The 18,489-nt window shown below is 54.6% G+C and overlaps 1 protein-coding gene across 5 annotated transcripts in view; it reads right to left on the reverse strand.

Moving 5' to 3' along the window:
• Positions 1 to 18,209, reverse strand: part of Col27a1 (collagen type XXVII alpha 1 chain) — a 112,033-nt gene extending 93,824 nt beyond the window's left edge. For 2 of the 5 annotated variants that reach the window (XM_087904961.1, XM_087904960.1), the window contains exons 1-4: positions 18,027 to 18,205; positions 12,939 to 13,009; positions 8,804 to 10,524; positions 2,634 to 2,687 (exon numbers count right to left, since the gene is read on the reverse strand). In XM_087904961.1, coding sequence (XP_087761087.1) covers positions 2,634 to 2,687; positions 8,804 to 10,524; positions 12,939 to 13,009; positions 18,027 to 18,082 — 1,902 coding nt within the window. In that variant the 5' untranslated portion in view covers positions 18,083 to 18,205. Of the gene's footprint in view, positions 1 to 2,633; positions 2,688 to 8,803; positions 10,525 to 12,938; positions 13,010 to 18,026 lie in introns of all 5 variants that reach the window. The other 3 variants (XM_087904964.1, XM_087904962.1, XR_015737591.1) reach the window with 2 other exon arrangements.
• Positions 18,210 to 18,489: the final 280 nt, after the last annotated feature.

Consider the following 18,489-nt stretch of genomic DNA (forward strand, 5'->3'; position numbering starts at 1 on the left):
GACATGGCTAGAAGTTGCACCCAGACAGTTCAAGAGACTTAGTCAAGATCACACCACAGAGGGGTGAGCACACAAAAGAGGAGCCCTCAGCTGCTGACTTCAGACTGTTTTTCATGCACTGTACTATTCGGGGCATCTTCCAGGCTTTCTGACATCTGGCCTCTCGCACATCCACTTTCTCTGGCAGAACCCATCCACAGGCTTCCAGCCCAGCAACATCAACCAGCGGAGGTGGGTCAAACCCTGGGGCTTTGCCCAGAAACAATAGTCAAGAGTAGACTGGGTAGGAAGAGCCATCTAGAGGGCTCCACTGGCCTCTGCACACCATGTTCTCAAGGCCTGGAACAGATCCCTCTGTTCATCTGTCAACTGTGTCTAATGCAGCTTCCTCCCCTTCTTCTCTGCCCTATCCCCCAGCCGTAGCCTGTCACTTTCAGGCCAAAGCACCTCCTCCTTTACCAGCATCTAAATGGGACCCTTCCGTTCTCTGAGTCCTGCAGGAAGGAAAGATGTCCAGAGAGCTCTCAGCCTGGGGAAATTTATAGTACTATGTGTGGCCTGCCTGTCCCCCTCTGGACAGTCAGCCAGGACTTGGCCCAGGCTCTGAATCTCACTCAGCCTTCACCCTGCCCCTAGCCTCTGTCCCCCTATCTATCATAAGAATAACCCCAAACTATGAGTCTCTAAAGAGTCTGAAGAAGCTCATATGTTCACCCTGCTAAGATTCTGGGGGTGTAAACAGAGTTCAGGCTCAATGGGGGAGCAGTGAGGAGGGATTCTTGATGCCCGACGTGACCTCCCAAGGGCCAAGTGTGGCTCACAGGATCAAAAACAGCTGCTTTTCCCTTTGTCTTAGCTGTGTCACACCCCCACACACACACATATACACTCCCACCCCCCCCCCTCATGGCTGCATCCTCCCAGCTACCGCCTTGTAGGCACATAGTTGATAAAGAGCCAAGCAGACTAATTCCACAATCAGAGTTTCTTGGAACGGTGACTGGGGGCTCGTAGATGCCTCTGCAGGCTCAGAGAGGGTACACAACAGAGTTGTGGCCACACAACTCTGGGTGATCTCAGGTAGGACCCTACCAGGGCCCAGAACTGCTGTGTTTGCAGAGGCACCAGTGTTGATTAACCCGACAATCTGCTAGCTGTGGAATTTTCAAATCTATGGAGCTTCCAGTGAAGACACACAGGGTGAAGGGAGAGAGTCCGAAGGGGCAGCAGAGAGTCTGAAGCTTATCCAGAGTTATGAGCTGGAAGGAAGCTCCGAGATGCAGGCCCCTGATCCCACAAGTAAGGAGACTGGGGTCAGTAACAGGGATGGACTAGCCTTGCCTAAGGGCAACACGACTTCCGGGGGCGGCGGGGGGAGCTTTCCCAAACACTCCCCAACACCCCCACAAGGCACCACGTCAGGTGTTGCTAGCAGTCTCTTTATCATACAGCGGAGAAAACTGAGATTCCCAAAGGTGACTTCATTCCTTTAGATAAAGTAAGAGGAAACGCCAGAGCCAGGGTTGAGCCAGGCAGTTCCATTCCATGCGTGGCCCATCTCCTGCTGTGGCCAGGTGGGGACCCAGGCCACGCTGGTAGGAGAGTCAGTACAGTGAACGTGCAGGAAGGTGGGTGAGCTACAGAACGGAACTGCCTGGCTCAACCCTGGCTCTGGCGTTTTCTCTCACTTTATCTAAAGGAACAAAGTCACCTTTGGGAATCTCAGTTTTCTACGCTGTACAATAAAGAGACTGCTAGCACCTAAATTTCCCGGGGTGACTGGGAAGACTGGCAACATCACTTCCACGTGGGTTAGCCAATAGAGCTCTGGGAACATGAGTGTGCCTGGCAAAGTGCTGAGGAGCTCCAGACAGGGAGAGGCATCAGAAAAGGGGGTAGGATCTCCTCTGAGCCACAGAGACCCGCCTGAGGACGACACTGAGCAAAGCTGGCTGGTGATCGGGTAAAGCTTGGGAGCAGGGGTCAGATTGCTTGACCCTGGAATACGAGGCCAAAGAGCATGGTCCTGACACCTATATAGTTCCCATCTCTGGACATGCACCCAGTAAAGGCATATCAGGTGGAAGGTTCCAGAGTTCTGGGCTCAGGTGAACACAGTCAGGTCTGGAAAGAAATAGGGTCCAAGTAATTGCATAACAAAAGCCAACTGCGAGGCTTCGAGCTAAAACTATGCAGCAGGCAGTTTCCTCCTCTGCTGCTCGCCTGACCCTTAGTGTGAAAAAGGCTCCAGCAGCCTGGGCACAGATGTGAGCACCATTCGTCCAAGCCTGGGGCTCAGCACGTCTCCAGGGTTGCAGAATTGTTCTATCAGACCCTCATAGAATGGCCAGGCAGAGTTGGGGCACACCCCAGGGTCTCTTCCTCCCACACTGGGGTTCCCGGGTCAGATATCTGCTCATGCAGATGTACGTCAGGAGTCCCTGCCTTGCCCTAGGTCACAAGGGGTGGAATAGGGAAGGGTACCAGATGTCATCGCTGTCAGACAGACACCATGTCCACCCCAAAAGACAAATACTGTGGATCACAACAGGACAGGATTTCATGGGCAGTGGGATGCAAACTAAAGGGTCATCTAGAACCCCAAAGAACAACCAGCAGACACCACCACTTACCCGAGGACCTCGTGCGCCTGGAGATCCAGGTAACCCCGGCAGCCCAGGAGGACCCTGAGGAGGAACAAGAGAGTGTGAGGCAATGCTGAGGTCAGGCAGCGAGCCATTCAACAGTCCTGTGCGCGGCTGTGAGGAGTCCTCTGCCTGGGGAGCTCCTGCGCGTCAGCATTTTCAGGCCTTCTAGAAACAGTACGCGTTCTCTCCTGGTTTGTGAAACCAATGTTGTTTAACACTCAGGTAACTTGTTAGGACGCCATCTCCTCCAGGAAGCCTTCCTTGACCCTTTTCCTCTTCTTGGGGAAATATCTGTTTGGAAGCCCGACTCTCTCCACAAAAGGCACTAACACAGAAGATGAGTCAGCCTTCCCCCAGGGCTCAGGCAAATGTCTGATAACACAAAACAGCAGGCAAACTCAGAGCCCAGCCAAGTTCTCTGCAGAGCCGGAGCAGAGAAGAGACTCAGCCAAGGTCACACCAAGCATCCTCGGAGGGAGAGTGTGCACAGCAGAGCCTTTGAGACAAACGGCCTTGCTGCCACTCACAGCTGGGTGTGGCCCACTCACCACTCTGATAGCCCGGCCTGTATAACGGCCACAGTCGTTGTGAGATTCCTTAAGGACAAGAGGCAGTATGTGTCTACTGCCTTCTATACTACAGAGCCGCGGAAACACCCATCTGTTCCATGGGGGCCAGCAGTACCACAAATCCCTGGAACCTGCAACAAAGTCCCATAGGTATCTCTGTCTCCGGTCTAATCCCCGGGCACGGCTTCTCACTTCCCACAAGAGAAAGGCCAGGCCCTGAAGTGACCCAAGAGGACCTGCATGGCCCTATCTTGGCTCCTTTTGCAGGAAAGCAGGAGGGGACTAAGTCAGAGGCTGGACTTTGCATTCTGATTTTAGCATTGCAGGCCGGGACTTTGTGTGATCCTTGCTCCTGCCCAGGCTTCAGCTGCTCCCCTGAAAATGCATGGAGTACCATGACCATCGCTTCCACCACAAAGAAGAAAATGGTATTAGCAAGCATGCATGCAAAAGACTGAGCCCAAAGCCTCAAAGGAAGCCAGGCTTTCGAGGAGTATGAGGCCTGGGAATTCATTTGTTTCAAATAACCATCCGCGAGATTCCAGGTTCCCTGCCCAGAGTTAGAATCGGTGTTGAAAACTGAGTTCGTTCTGGCTGGCAACAGATCATGCTCTCACACTGGGCAGCCCGGCTAGGCTCCGCTAGCTTGGCACGCTGGCCTGTTGTCCCTGAGAACCATAGTCCAGATCCAGACAGTTAGATACCAGCAGTTAGGCCACGGTCACTGGGCAGCCCTGGGAGAGGGAGGAGGACACAGCATGGCCTCAGGCAAGCCGACAGCACCTTCCCATTCACCCAGTCCGCACGGATTTGGGACTGTGGCCAGGTCATCTCCCTCGTCTCCAGAGCCAGAGCACAGCACGGAACAGGGGCTCGCACAGGCTGAGCACCCTGCTATTCAGAGAGTTGGCGCTGAGCCAGCTGCTGCGCTCCCTTTCCAAGCCTGGGTTTCCATGGCTGTCCAATGAGGATAATAATAGCCCATCGCCACAGATAATCTATAAAACGTGCTAACCCTTGTGCCTGGCATGAGTCGATGCTCAAATAGTATGAGTTGTTATTTCTGCTAGGCAAGCCCTGGGACTTCCCCATCCGGCCGTTTAACTACACACACCCCTGGCTACTGTTTTGGGGAGAGTAGCATTTTTTTTTCAAGTAGGCTCTCCTTTTTGGCTCAGTTCTCCCAGGCAGGTGACCCTCAGCTGGAGGGAAAAACAATGCTGGAGGTATTCGGAGCCCTTTCAATGCAAAGAAAAAAACACCCTCAAGTGACGGCTCAGAGAGGCAAAGAGACTTGTCTGAGGTCACACAGGTAGCAGAAGCAGAGGTTTGACAGGGCCAGCGGGCTTGTTTCCCGCCCTGGGCAACTCCTTCACTGACAGTGCTGGACAGTTTCTCTAACTAACCCTGTGAAAGCGAACATGCCAGCCTTCCAGGTACCCGTCTCTCCTGAGCTGTAGGAGACTGGTGTGGACTTATCAGGCGAGAGAGTAATGAGACCATTTCCACTTGCCAGAAAGTCAAGGCTGGACTCCATGGACTCTGATGGGGCTACAAGTGTGGAAGCCTAGTGGCACCCTCCGGGGCATCTGGGCCAGAATCTGACTTCACTTTGCACATCTGGTCCCAGTGTACTTGGGGTCTTTAGCTCACGTTAGAAAGGTCAGACAATGGCCTGGCTCTTGACACAGCAGTCCAGGCCCCTAGCTGAGGCGTGGCCACTACCTACAGCCCACCAGTCTGAGGCCTGGGCCATGGCTACCCAGTCCAGCAGCAGACACGCCTCTGGTGTACTCAGTATTCACTTGGTTGGCTAGAGTAATGGCGGGTGCCCTGGTCCCTCTGTTCTATCTGAGTGAATCCCTGCTTTTACACAGTGGAAAACGTGGCTGCTTCTTTCCAGGCCCATAGCCTGAGCGGGGGAGCCCAATGAATCATGGGCTGGGGTGGGATTTTTCCACTCCACACTGCAAACAAGGAGGCCTCTGAGAGGGCTCCAGTGGGGGAGGGGCGGGGCCGCAGGACTGTCTCTGTCCAGGGAACGCAGAAGGCCTAGGCCAGGGCACATGCATACACACAGAACTATGGAAACATGAAATAGCCCTGTGGGCTTCCTCTGGTGTCCTATCCCCCCCATAGCCAGTCCAAGGGGATCCTGCCCTTGAACAAAACCCCCTCCCCTGTGTCAGCTGCAGTGAGGCCCTGCACAGTCAGACCTGCTGGGATCTCCCCCTGGCAAAGAGCAAGCTGGGAGACATTCTACAGGCCTGGGTTCTGGACTGAGTGACCTAAACAAGGTCCTCCTGGTCCCTGTCTGCAAGGCTGAGCACCCATCCTCTGTGCTGGGATGTAACTTCTCCATGGGAACCCAGCTGTATGGCCCTGAGAGAGTCACCTCCCATTCCTCCAGTCTCAGCATGTCCAGCTGCAAAATGGGAGAGTAACCACATTTTCTGAGATCAAGTGTGCTCTTTGGACAGTCCCTTTGGGCCCCTAGATCCTCTCTGTTCACCAAGAGCCAATTGGTGAAAAGCCTGCGTTCCTGGCTTCTTCGCTCTTCTCATTTTGGTGGCCCAGGCATCTTGAAAGCCCAGCAAAGGGGCTGCCAGCAGGGAAAGGGACCGCCTCCCTTCCATTCACTCCCTACAAAGGCCTGGCTCAGGGCTTCGGTTCTGGCTGAATGTTGGTACTCCTTTCCTGTCTCTTCTACCTGGAGGTCATCTGGGTATGATGGTAATAGCAAAAGCTGCAGCCCCCTGCTGACTCCTCCTATGTTTCCCAGACTTTCAGAAAGTTCCTTTTGAAATTATACAACCCTAGAATGTTAAGTCTTACTGTATCCCAAGCCATAGAAACTAAGGCCCAGAGAGGTTGAGTGATCTGCCAGAGGTCACACAGCACAAAGCATTTAGAAGTGTTATCACGATTTGGACTAGGAATAAAAACATGCAGCTTTTCCAGAATGCAAGCATGCTTCTTAAGTCTTCACAATCTTGCCGTTCCACGCTTCTTAACTCTTCACAATCTTGCCGTTCTTTCGACAGGACAGTTATGTTTGACCACAAGAATCCTGGCCCAGCAATCAGAACAATCCGGTCTTTGCAAGGGTCAAATCTGTTCACATTTATGTCAGGAATTTTCACTGAGTGCTGTGGGTCATGTCTTGGCCTACTCTCCCCAGGGACACAGACGTACAAGCTTTAGATTAGCTGAGACCGGCAGCCTCCTAGGCACGTGGGTCCATGCCGTTCTGTGGATCATGGCCTCAGCTTAGACAACTCTGTACCAGCTTCTACAGGCAACCTCATATCCTCAGCTGAGAACCAAGACACATGCCATCATGGCCCCTTCTGGGCACCACACTCCAATGCCTGTCCTAGAGGGGACTCCAACCCTTGACAGGACTGAGAGCATTCCCTGAAGTCTGAGGGACTCAAGCAGAGAGTCCCTCATACTTCCTCCCATGACAGAGCTCTGGAATCCTCTACTAGACAGGTGGAAGCCACTACCCCATGCTACGGAACCAGCTCAGAGGAAGGATGGAGCAGAAGCAGGATTTGGACCTAGATCCATGCATCCCTAGACCCAAGAGGCAAGGCCTCCCTCTGCTGTGCTCAGATCCTATGGATCAGGAGAAATGAAAGGGTAGGATGTGTATCCATGCCACCACCACCCCCATTTCCATACCTAGGGAAGAGACGTGACCATGTGAGCCACCTGCTACATGGTGGGCAAACCAGAGAGTGAGAAGCCGGGGAGTTGGTGGGGGTCAGGGTCAGAGTGGAGAGAAGCAGGACTCCCTAGCTCCTTCAGGAACATGCTGGTCCCCTTGGTCACACACCCTGTCTCACAGGGCCTAAAGGGATCCACTGGGCACTAAAAAGACACACAGAAACCTGGCCTATTATCTTATGCCAAAGTACATGTTTCTGCAACCCTTCCTCTGAGGCCAAGGGCAGGGCCTGACACATCTCTGAAGCCTCCCCACTTCAGCCCTGGATCCAGAGCCTCTGTGTGGACCCGTAGCTGGGGAGCAAAGGGACAGAATGTTCTGGTCTCAGAGTCTAAAGCCCAGAGCACGGTCTTGACTGTGCTTCCTATGTGCTGTAACTGCGACAAGTGCTGGCCTTCTCTGGGCAGCCTCCTACCCCTTCACCTGCCCCAAGAGGACTGCTGAGCTAGGAACCCCCGAGCACCCATCTGCTGAGCTTGTCAACTCCAGGGCCTCCTCCGACAATGGAAAACTCAAGAATAAGATTGGCAGAATGTGAACCGCAGCCCCAGGGAAACAGGACACAGTTTACAAATTCCACAGGTCCAAAAGTCCACACACCCACACATGGCCCTGTCTGACTGTCCCTACTCCTGGCCTGTAGAGGGTTGGAAGCCTCCTTCATTCAGCTGAGGTGTCCTGCACACCAGAGTCAGGACCCTTGTCTCAGGAGGGCAGTTCACCTCCTCAATCCTGTTCTCCGCGGGCCTGGAGTGCACATCTCAGGAAGCCGAGTTGTCTGAGCCGAGCGCTGACCTAACTGTGGAGTAATGCACACTATTTCCATAAGCTGTGGAATACAGCTATAACGAGAAGACTCTGTCCCCTTGGAGACGGGCTGCATAAATATTATTCCAAATGATTATTAAAACTCATTAAATGTGTTTGTGAGACCCAGGAAGCCTCAACATCTGCCACTGTCTCCACATTGCAGGGTGCTTGGCCCTCAAACCCAGAGCCCAGTGGGAGACCTGGATTTGCGGAGGGGCAACTACTGCACCGTGGCCATTGCCAAGGTCAGAGCAGGGCCCTGAGCCTTCTAGAAACCCCACCTCACTCTTCCCTGCCTGCCATGACGGCCTTCAGCCAGGGAAGGTCGCTGACCCTGGACACAGTTCCAGGCAAGCCTCTGCACACGGAAAACTTGTTCTTTGTCTCTTCCTTGTTTCCTGACCCACAAAGTCCTTCCTCATCTTCAACTACCCAATTAGGGGTGGACATTCAAGCATGTGTACTAACCGGGTAGGTGGCTATTCCCATAGCCACTGGGAATGCCAGCTAAGAAGTTCCAAGGAGAAACGGCATCATGGTGATAAGAGGTCACATGAGAGTCACCACGCCTCCGGTCCTCCAGGAGAACTGAGTGGACCAGACCTTCCTGTGAGCCATCCTACTTTTTCAATGTCGGTAACTACTGGATTGCATAAAAAGAATGCTTCACGTGCCAAGCAAAATACATCCCAAGCTACTCATCCATGATCTCTGTCCACAGCTCCCAGACAGGCACACATGCCAGCAGGGCCACATGGGGAGCAGCTCATCAGCTCACTGTGGTGACCTAGGCCCATCAACTATGGTGTTCCTAAAGCCACAGACCCTTGCACTGGGACCTGAGCCAGCTAAAACTTGGGGACTCCTAACAAGTCTGCCCCAACAGTCCACAACTCTGCCTGACGGCATGTAGCCACCGAGCCAGAAAGGCCAAAGAGTTGGGGACTAACTCTCTCATCCTTACGAGGGGTCATCCTCTTGGACCCAACTGTCCCTTGGCCACCCACTTATGCACCCAGCATGCAGACCCCACTCACTCTTACCGGCAAGCCACAGTCTCCCTTGGAGCCCGGAGGCCCCATCAGCATCAGGAAAGGTGTGGGGCCTGGCATATGGAAGAAAGGCAAGCTGCTGCTGGTTGGCTGAGGGCTGTAGGCCTGGAGGTGAGCTGGGGCAAGGACCAGGGCTGGGGTGGACAGTCGGCTGGGCTTGGTTGTCAGTTCTCTTGGGGTGTTCCTTGCTGTCTTCCCAGCGCCAAGAAGCTTCCGGGGGCTGCTCTTAGGTCTGGTTTTCTTGAAGGCTTCCAGTCTTGTGAATTTCTTGCTCCCAGCAGGAGTTGAAGAGGAACCACGAGTGGGAGGAGCCATTCTAGGACTTCCAATGCCCAGTGGAGGGAGGGCAGTAGCCAGGGTCTGAGAGGCTCTCGCAGAGCCCAGGTAGGGAACAGGAGATTGGGACACAGCAGTCTGCTGCAGAGTTTTAGGGGTACTGACGTTGACCCAATTCGCCATCTTGGATTTAGACTCTGCTACCGTGGGAACAGTAGACTTCTTCAATAAGCCAACAATGGGGCGCAGGGGCTGGGGGCTGGGCACTAGAGGTGGGGGTGTCACAAAGGTCTTCTGGACAGGCCTGACTGTGGGACCAGAGGTTCTGGAAGGTGGTGGGTGGGAGGTGTGGGTCACCGGTTTCTGGGTGGGTAGAATGGGCTTTGTGAATGAAGGGGCGGCTGTTTTGGTGGTTGGATAGGGGCTTTTCACAGGGGTAACTGAAAGGGAAGAAGCAGAGGGTTTGGTGGGGGGATGTTTGGTGGGTCTAGTGGCTGTGATCTTTAGCAGCTGGGCAGCAGCTGGATGAAGAATCTTGGTGGAGCTAGCTAATGACTCTGAAGGTGAGGGGGAAGGTGCTTTTCTGGTTGACTGTTTGGCAGCTGCCAGTGGAGTCTGAGCAGAGCTGTGTTGGGGTACATCTGGGGGGACAATCCTAGGGGGCTTGGTGGGCACGGCAGGAGCCATAGTCACCGTGAGTCCCCTGTCTATAGGCCTGGTTCCCAGGGCTGCTGGAGCTCTGCTTAAGTTTCCCAGACCAAGCAAGGCTGGTTCAGGATGCAAAGCAAAGGCTAGGCCAGAGTTCCAGGGGAAGAGGGCTCCCACCTGGGGATTGTATGTGTCCATCTGGCGGCACCGCTCTCTCAGGTGGGCACAATAATTATGAGCAACCTGCGCCACGGGATGAATGCTGAACTGACAGAGCGCACCTTCGAACTGGACAGCACGAGGGCTCATCTTCCCCAAGAGAAAGGAGCCCTGGGGGTCAAGCACGGAGTTCCTATGCGAAGGCAGCGGGATAGGGACCCTGTACTGCCCACAGGCTGTCACCAGTGTGACCGTGCGGCCGCGCAGCTCCAGGGCCAGGTGGTGCCAACGCCCATCATGCACATCCAGGTCAAAGGCCACAGATTGCCGGGGCCCCAGGTGGACAAGTGTCCTGCCAGGGAGGAACTGCAAACCCAGCTGCAGCCTGTGCTTCCTGCTGCGGACGGCGAAGAGGAAGGCATGGTTCACACGGTGTGAACAGAGGCTTAACACCAGCGCCAGCTCCTGGCCCAGGGTGGGGGGAAGGACTGTGGCCGTAGGAGCCTGCAGCCTGGCCCGCTGTGTGAAGATGAAGCCAGATGGGAAAGGAATAACACCAGGAGGTGCGGGGCTCCGGCCACCCCCGGCCTTTGTCCAGCTGAGGCCCAGTCGCTGGAGGACATCCACATCTGGGAGGGAAAGATAGGCCTGGTGAGTTAGTTCAGCTCTGGCCACAAGCAGCCAGCTGCACAGAGCCCTACCTCAGGCTGAGCGGTCACATTGCAGCCGGCTGTGACACACTGCGACCTTGCATTCCAGGCTTGGGCTGCATGCTCCTGCCTGGCCTCCTGGGTTCTTCCTGGATCCACAATTTGCTCTACTACCTCTTAATCCTGTAGCCCTAGCGCCTCAGTGTCCCATCTGTCAGAAGGAATAGGTATATGTTCTGAGAAGACACAGGTATATGTACAGATGTGCAGAGATGAATGGATGGATGGAGAGAAAGACACAGGTATATGTACAGATGTGCAGAGATGGATGGATGCATGCATGCATGGAGAGAAAGACACAGATATATGTACAGATGTGCAGAGATGGATGGATGGATGGATGGATGGATGGATGGAGAGAAAGACACAGATATGTGTACAGATATGCAGAGATGGATGGATGGATGGAGAGAAAGACACAGGTATATGTACAGATGTGCAGAGATGGATGGATGGATGGAGAGAAAGACACAGGTATATGTACAGATGTGCAGAGATGGATGGAGAGAAAGACACAAATATATGTACAGATGTGCAGAGATGGATGGAGAGAAAGACACAGACATATGTACAGATGTGCAGAGACGGATGGACCAAAGTCCGGGACAATGAGGAGAACCTGCACTGCCATCCTCACTGCGGCCCTCCAGTCTCTTCCTGATCCTCGGCCTTCAGACAGCACAGCAGGCTCCCAGTGTCACAACGACTCTGCACCAAGGGTGCTATCCCTGTAATGTCACGATGACTTAGACGAAGACTCTCTTCTGTAGAACCCAAGGGCATTCTATTCTTTCTCACACCAGCCAGTCCTCAGTACTAAGCTAAAACAAAATACTGCCTATGATTTTCTTAGCAGCTCTTGCTAGTTTTAGCCACTGAGGTTGTCTTAACATGAAATACTACTCACTATAAGCAACTTCAAGTGGGAGGAGTCACTTGGCTGGGGGAGGAAGCCACCTACACACCCCACAGTGCGAGGGGTCAGCTCTTGGCACACCCCTACATTCTTCTCTACATGCCAGGCCTCCAGCCAGGTGGCCACCCCAGAGGAGACACAGCTGGCCAGGATAGCCATCAGAATGGACCTTCAAACCGGATGATCACCCAGCTTCTGTGGGAACTCTGAAGCCACTAAAGCACCTGAAGCTTCCGGCCCCAGCAGAAGGTGACACTTCCTGACCTTTCAGATGAACAAAATCACAGCTGACGAGAACAAAACCAAACTTGCTTCCCGTGCAAGCGTATCTGTTTCTCTGCGTCATCTTGGAAACGGGCACTCAACTAGCTGTGCTACATACATGCAAGGCATCGAATAATCTTCTCTTTTTTTAGAGGCAGGTCTCATTATGTGGCTCAGACAAGCCTGGGACACGGAAGCTTCCTGTCTCTTTCTCAAGTGCCAGGATGGCATGGCAGATGTGTGCCAGCAGGATGAGGCTTACCCAGGGTGCTGTGCAGCTCACAGCTGGGGCTGGGACCTAGGGACCCAAGCTCAGGGTCTCAGTTCTCCGGCGCCCTCCCACATTCTTCTGAAACTACTCGGATAGCCAGGAGGCACAGCACAGCCCCATCCTGACCCCCAGTGGGAGGAAAAGACAAGGGACAGGACCGAACTGAGGGCCTGCGCCAGGGTGCACAGGCCGGCCAGCTGGCTCCGGCAAGATTTCTTTATTACATAAACCTGGCTCAGTAAGCTCCGGTCGCTCCCACCCCCTGCCTGACTCAGGACTCTGGACAGCTGTTCCACAATCTCGGAAAATATGACACATGAACAAATGTTGCTGGGCAGCAAAGTCCCTTCCGGGCATGGCCCTTACCTCCCAGGGGTCCAATTCCTACCCACTGGCCAAGTCAGGCTATGGGGACTCTTGAACATGGCAGGCATGGAGGAGGGAAGGGCAGTTAATTTAAGAGGCATTATGTCCACTTGGCACAGATATGGGAAAGGTCTGAATTTCCATGGGCAGTGGAGAGGCTAGCCCGTAGATAGCTGGACAGCTCTTCAGGGGCAGCAAAAGCCGATGTATAGCGATTCCCAGAGTGGACAAAGACACTGCAGCCTCCATGTTCCCCTTACGATACCCAGCAGAGTGAACCAAAGAAGGCACTCAGATTGGACTCTGGGAACACGGAAACGGTCGTGCATACAACCCTTCCAGCCACTCACAGACCCCAGGGAATTGGGCCCATGGTTGGCGGTTGGCTCCATTCTCTGGATGAGAAAACTGAGCCTCTACAGTCCAGCTAGTGGTGTGGATGTCTGCTACCCAAGTTCTCGAGTTCTCTTCCGCCCTCCTTTTGTCTCCCACCGGACAAAGAAAAGAGAGAATTACCTTCAGGAGCTCCTTGGGTGGAGGCCAGATGACAGGTAAATGAGACCAAGATCCAGGCGAAGAGAAACCCCCTAGAGACAGGCAGACACAAATGCACAGGGCATCAGCTTCCGCCCTCACACCCAGACCCGGTTAAGGAGCCAGGAGGGAAGGCCTAGCTCAGTTCCCTCCCATCCTGGTCTCATACTGGAAGCCAGAGGCAGGGCACAGCCTTCAAGGACCAATCAGAATGACTCTTGCTGCCAGAGTGCTCACAGGCCAAAGCACCCCAACAAGCTAGCAACACAGTTTTGCTCTTTACAGCAGGGTCTAAAGCCCTGTGCTAGATGTCCAGCCCTCCAGTCTATTCATCTGCATTACAGCCTCAAAAGATCAAGACAGCTTCTTTAGGCCCCAGGCTATGGATAGCAGAGCCATGGCTGAAAGACTTAGAGGACCTTAGTGTCCTCAAGGCGCGAGGGGAAGAGAAGACCCCTTCTCACGGCTCAGTCAGCGGCTGAGAGAGGAAAACGGGGGATTGGAGGATGGGGGCAGAGTCAAACCAGGTGCCTCCAGGAGCAAACCTGGTTCCCTGTGCCTTCCAGGCTTCCTGGAAGTCTTCCTGAGCTCCTCCAGTCTGTGGTGTGGACTGAAACACCCTCTCTTGCAGGCCAGATGCATTAAAGAGCTGATATGGCCCACCCCACTGCTGTGCACGGAAAGTCAGTGGCTACTGCCATCGTGGGCAGAGGTGAGGATCATATGTCACCTTCCTGTGGGAGCAGTCACTAGAACACCCAAACTACTCAGGGCATCTGATCCCCAGCAGGGCAGTGAGGAGGCTGGGGCATGGGGCCAGAGATGGCTGAGATGGTGGCTGGAAGCCGAGCTGGGTGACTGGGGAGCGGGAAAGGCTCTGTCTGGGGAAGACTGGCCAGGTTCCTCTTCCAAGAGTAAAATGAAGCTGGTGTGCTCCTGGGGACCAGGGCAATATAGGAAACTCAGGGATTCTGCCGGCAACCCTGGCTTTCACATGTAGTAGGAGCTTGAATCAACGGCAAGCGCTGTGTGACACCCCGCCTGGCTTACCCACTCACGGAGTTCAGAGGGCACTGGATGAATACAGATCATGGCAGTGACTCAGACACAGCCAATGAGATGTAAGCTGATAGCTGCCAGCCACTCCGGGAAAACATTGAAATCAATAGAAAGAGTTTTCTACAGGCCTTCACATGCTTCTGAATGAGGACACGCAGTTCAGAGGAGCTGCCGGCCACTTGGCATGTGAGAGGTAAGAAGGCCCATGACCACACAAGGATGGCAAGGGAACAATCGTGGGTGTTAATGCCACCACCACTACACGGATATTTCTTGAGGTTTTTCAAAGGGGAATGACCACTGGGCCCTTGTTAAAATCAGGTTGGAGTAAGTCTTTGGTTTCTTGCAGTCTACGGCTGACTGGGTGAAGGGGCCCTGGGATGCTGACACAGGCTCCTTCCTGACGCCTTCTCCAGCAGGCCTGAGCGTGGGCAGCAGGAAAGGTGCCACTTGTGCCTGCACAGTGAATGGGGGCCACATGGTGTAGCAAGACTCTGGGTTTGAAAGCATCTTCCCAAAATTCCCCTCCCCGGCTCTACCTTCTTCCAGGTCCCCCCTTGCCCTTTCCAGTCTGCTGTCATTGCTAGGAGCTCTCTTCTTCCCTGGGTCAAACATCTTAAGTCTCGCTCACTGCGGCTGACTGACAGTCAGAGTGCCCAGCCACACAGGGTTTGCCTTCGGCAAAGGACAGGGAGTCTTCCTGTCATGGTCAGCTTTCAAAAGACACAGGCAGCCTCCATGGCCCCAGGAACTGGGAACAGGCTACTTAGTTTTATTTGACAGAGAAGCCTGCACCACAGATGGGGCAGGTGCTTCCTTCAAAGGCGCCTTGTGTATATCCCCAAATACACAGCCATTAGGAGAAGCACTATAGAAAAACAGTAGCCAGGCAGTCTGGGGCAGAGCCAACCCCTTCATCCAAGCTTAGATGGCTTCCCCAGCATGCCTGGATCCCCAAAGCTCCCAGAAGTCCTGTGGACAAGAAACTGAGCACCCAACCCCTGGCACCTCTCCTCACTCCTTAAGTCTACGAATGCTGTATCACATACAACCCGTCTTGGATGTTTTCAAGATGAGAGAGGACATCAGGAGAGTGAGAGAAGGCACAAGAGCTACATGTGTCCTCCGAGGTCATTTCTGGCTGTAGTTAAGGACACTCTAGAGGGTAGATTAGAGGGCACTATGTTAAGTTCTCAACGATGATACAGGAGATGAGTTGAGGCTTCTTCTGCTATTCAGCTGCCTACGGCAAAGCCACAGAAGACTCAAAAAAGCAGCTTGCCTTTGGGATGGGTTTTTGTGCACATTGGAGGCTTAAACTTCATCATATCCCAGTGAGAAAAGAGTCCTGACGATCTCTAGGGACCAGAGTCTATCCCTAACAGATCTGAGAGAGGGTACCTGCCCAAAGCCACACAGCCACTCAACTCTCCTACTCCCTAGACGAGAAGGTGGGATCTTTTAGAGACTTACTACTTACTAGGGACCAGAGTTCCAGCTTTCTCGGCAGGAACAGAGATGCAGCCGGGAGCCCCGGAGCCATCTATGTGAGTAAGCTCCAGCCTGGAAAGTTGGCCGCTGAAGGGAGGAGGCCCAGAGTGTGGCTACCGTTCCAGGGCTGTTTAGGCTACTGTTAATAACGCTGGTGGCTGCGCTGGCTCATGGCTTTGTTCTCCCTGACTTGTTTCTATTACAGCTCCACCGGCCTTGGTTTGGACACAGAGGAGGTCCCTGGTGTAAGGACGACCAATGCGTGAGGACCACTCCCAGAAAGGGCAGCAGGCATCCCAGATACAAGCTACAAAAGGGTAGGGCTTCGGAGACACAGCCTGAACATGCAGCCCTCCAGGGAGTAGCCAGGGGCTCTTGTCCTCTGCAATTTTCCACACAAGGCTATTCCTGGTCAGACGTGGCCAGAAGCTGCCCTCTGTTTGGATGGCTTTCCCTCCATACCTGTATCCTGGAAACCCTGACGACTCAGAAGTCCACCCCAGCTTCAACATTCAGAGAGCTCCAAGGTCCTCAAGCCCAGAGGGCATAGGAACCCTTGAGGCAGGCAGCCCTATGGATGCTGCATCCAGCTGTTCTATCATGGACTGAGCAGTACCAGGGCTGATTGAGAAGGACATTAGTCTGTCCCTGTTTCACCTGCTTCTGCGGCCTCGTCAGACCCTCCGTGCCCAAGACAGCCACACCCGACGTCCTTCGCCACACCTTCCACCTCCTCCATGGGAACACCACACACACACACACACACACACACACACACACACACACACACACACTCACAGAGTCATCTGTCTGGACAGGATACATCCAGAACTTTCCCATTGACTCACACACCCATTCACAAAGTAGTGAGCACAGATAGGGATAACAGCTGTGGCTGACTGAACACTTGCTCTATGCCAGGCCAGGTCCAGGGCCCTTTCTGAGCAAACTTCTTTAACTCTCACAAAGCCTTGCCAGCTGGGAGCGCTGATGCTCACCTTGTGGATGTGCAAATGGGAAGCCTAGAGGTGGGAGGCCTGGTCACACACACACAGCATAGCATACAGAACTCGAGCTCAAACTGCTTGTTGCTAGGTTCCTATGTTCTTCTACCCCAAAGCCTGCTTTCCATTGAAGTGAGCCCAGGACTGTTTCCTTGCCATTCATGATGCATGCCAGACCAGGGCAGGCCATGGCGACATCTAGAAGGTTCTAGGCACTGAAATCAGAGGAAGAAACTGCCAACAAAGAATCAGGGGAGTGTGCTGGGTGCAAGCAAGGGAAGGTATTGAGGATAGGCTTCCTCAGGGAAGGTCCCAGAGGCCAATGCCTACTGCCGAGCAGCAGGGTGAATGGATGAACAGGAGGGACGACTTCCCAACGCAGAAGCAAGGAACCGAGCGAGCGGGGGTCGCAAAGCTGGAAGGCTTGCTGAAGCCTCATTGTGGAGTGCGTGCTCCCTGGCACCACCACACTGTCCAACCGCTGGCATCTGCCCTGGCACAGGGTCTCCTGGAGAAAATGAGTCATGGTGCGCTGTGTATGTGACTGTGTGTGGTGGGAGAGCGGGGGAATCTCAAACAGCCAGTTTTTTCCAAGGCATGAAAAGAAGGGTGGCCTCATCCCCCTGGCTTCAGCTCAGAGGGGTGTTTCTTGAGCGGGTGGGCGGTGCTAAAGCCCCAGCCAGGCTCTCTTGGGAGCCCTAGAGTCCCGCAGGATGAAAGAACAAGCCCTGTGCCTGAGCTGTAGTCCACAGGGCCTCTCTGGACCGCGTTCTCCCATACACACCCACACGCAGTGACTGGATCCCTCACTCTCTTACAACTTCTGCACAAGCTGGGAATCCCAGCCGCGGGGTGCCAGCTGTATGCGGCCCCGCCCTGGAGATTCCCAGCCCCTCTCTGGCCGCGGTTCCCCATCTGTACAAGGAGGTTGGACTTGGTGATCTCCCAGGGCCTTTCCGCTCCCACAAGCTGGCTCTCACTCCTCACTTACTCGGGAGAGGGACAGGAACTGCAGGCTTCTCGGGAGAAACTGGGAAAGTCTGAGGCACTCAGACCCAGGCAGACACATTCACAAGCAGAGAGGTTAGGAAAGCAGGGGCGTGCAGAACCACAAAGACTGAACCAAGAGCAAACGCCCGGACCTGAAGACCTACAAACTTGACTCACGAGGCAGTGGAACCGGAGGCGTGCAAGTTTGAGACCTGCAGACACTGAGAATCTCTTCTTCTGCCCCATCCCCTGTCCACCAGCCACTCTGAGTGCCGCCACTAGCCTTCTTCGGATCGCCAGTCTGGCTCTGCACAGACCCTCCTTTGCTGGCTCTGGCCCTAACGGCACCGCGCAGCTCAGTCTGGGGGCGCAGCCCCTGTTAATCCTTGGCCTTCCTGCAGGAAGCTACAGGAAACTGACGTTCCTCTGCGAGCGCGAGCGTCTGGCGTGGAGGGGAACCCCAGACTCCCGTGCACATCCGAGGCGCAGGAAGCTGGGTCAGGGGCATCTCTGGGATCGTACTCACCCGCCGTGTCCTGCCGCCGCTGTGCCTCGGGCCCTCCTTGCCGATCCCGTGCCCATGGCAGGCCCCTACTTCATACTCCCGAGCCCGGGGGGCAAGTGTGGGCGCGCCCCATGGGGCCGCCAGCCCCCCGCCGCGCCGCGCCAGACCGGCTCAGAGCGCGCTGCCCGCGCACCCCCAGCGTAACCCTGCGCCCAGAGGCGCCAGAGCAGGCAAGCAGCACGGCCTCAGCTCCGCGGGCGCCCGCGCCAGGCCCATGACCCCAGGAGTCCCGGAGCCGCGCTCGCCCCTGCCTCGCTCTTTTTCTGCTTCCACCGAAAAGGAAGAAGCAAGAAAAGGCAGAGAGCGAGCGAGCGAGCGAGAGAGAGAGAAAGAGAGAGAGAGAGAGAGAGAGAGAGAGTCAAACTTTGGAGGTGGGCCGCTAGCGGTCCCTGGAGGCAGAGCAAGGCCGGGCGAGCGCACGCGG

This window comes from Myodes glareolus, chromosome 3 (genome assembly GCF_982192425.1).
Source record: "Myodes glareolus chromosome 3, mMyoGla1.1, whole genome shotgun sequence".
Classification (NCBI taxonomy): Eukaryota; Metazoa; Chordata; class Mammalia; order Rodentia; family Cricetidae; genus Myodes; species Myodes glareolus.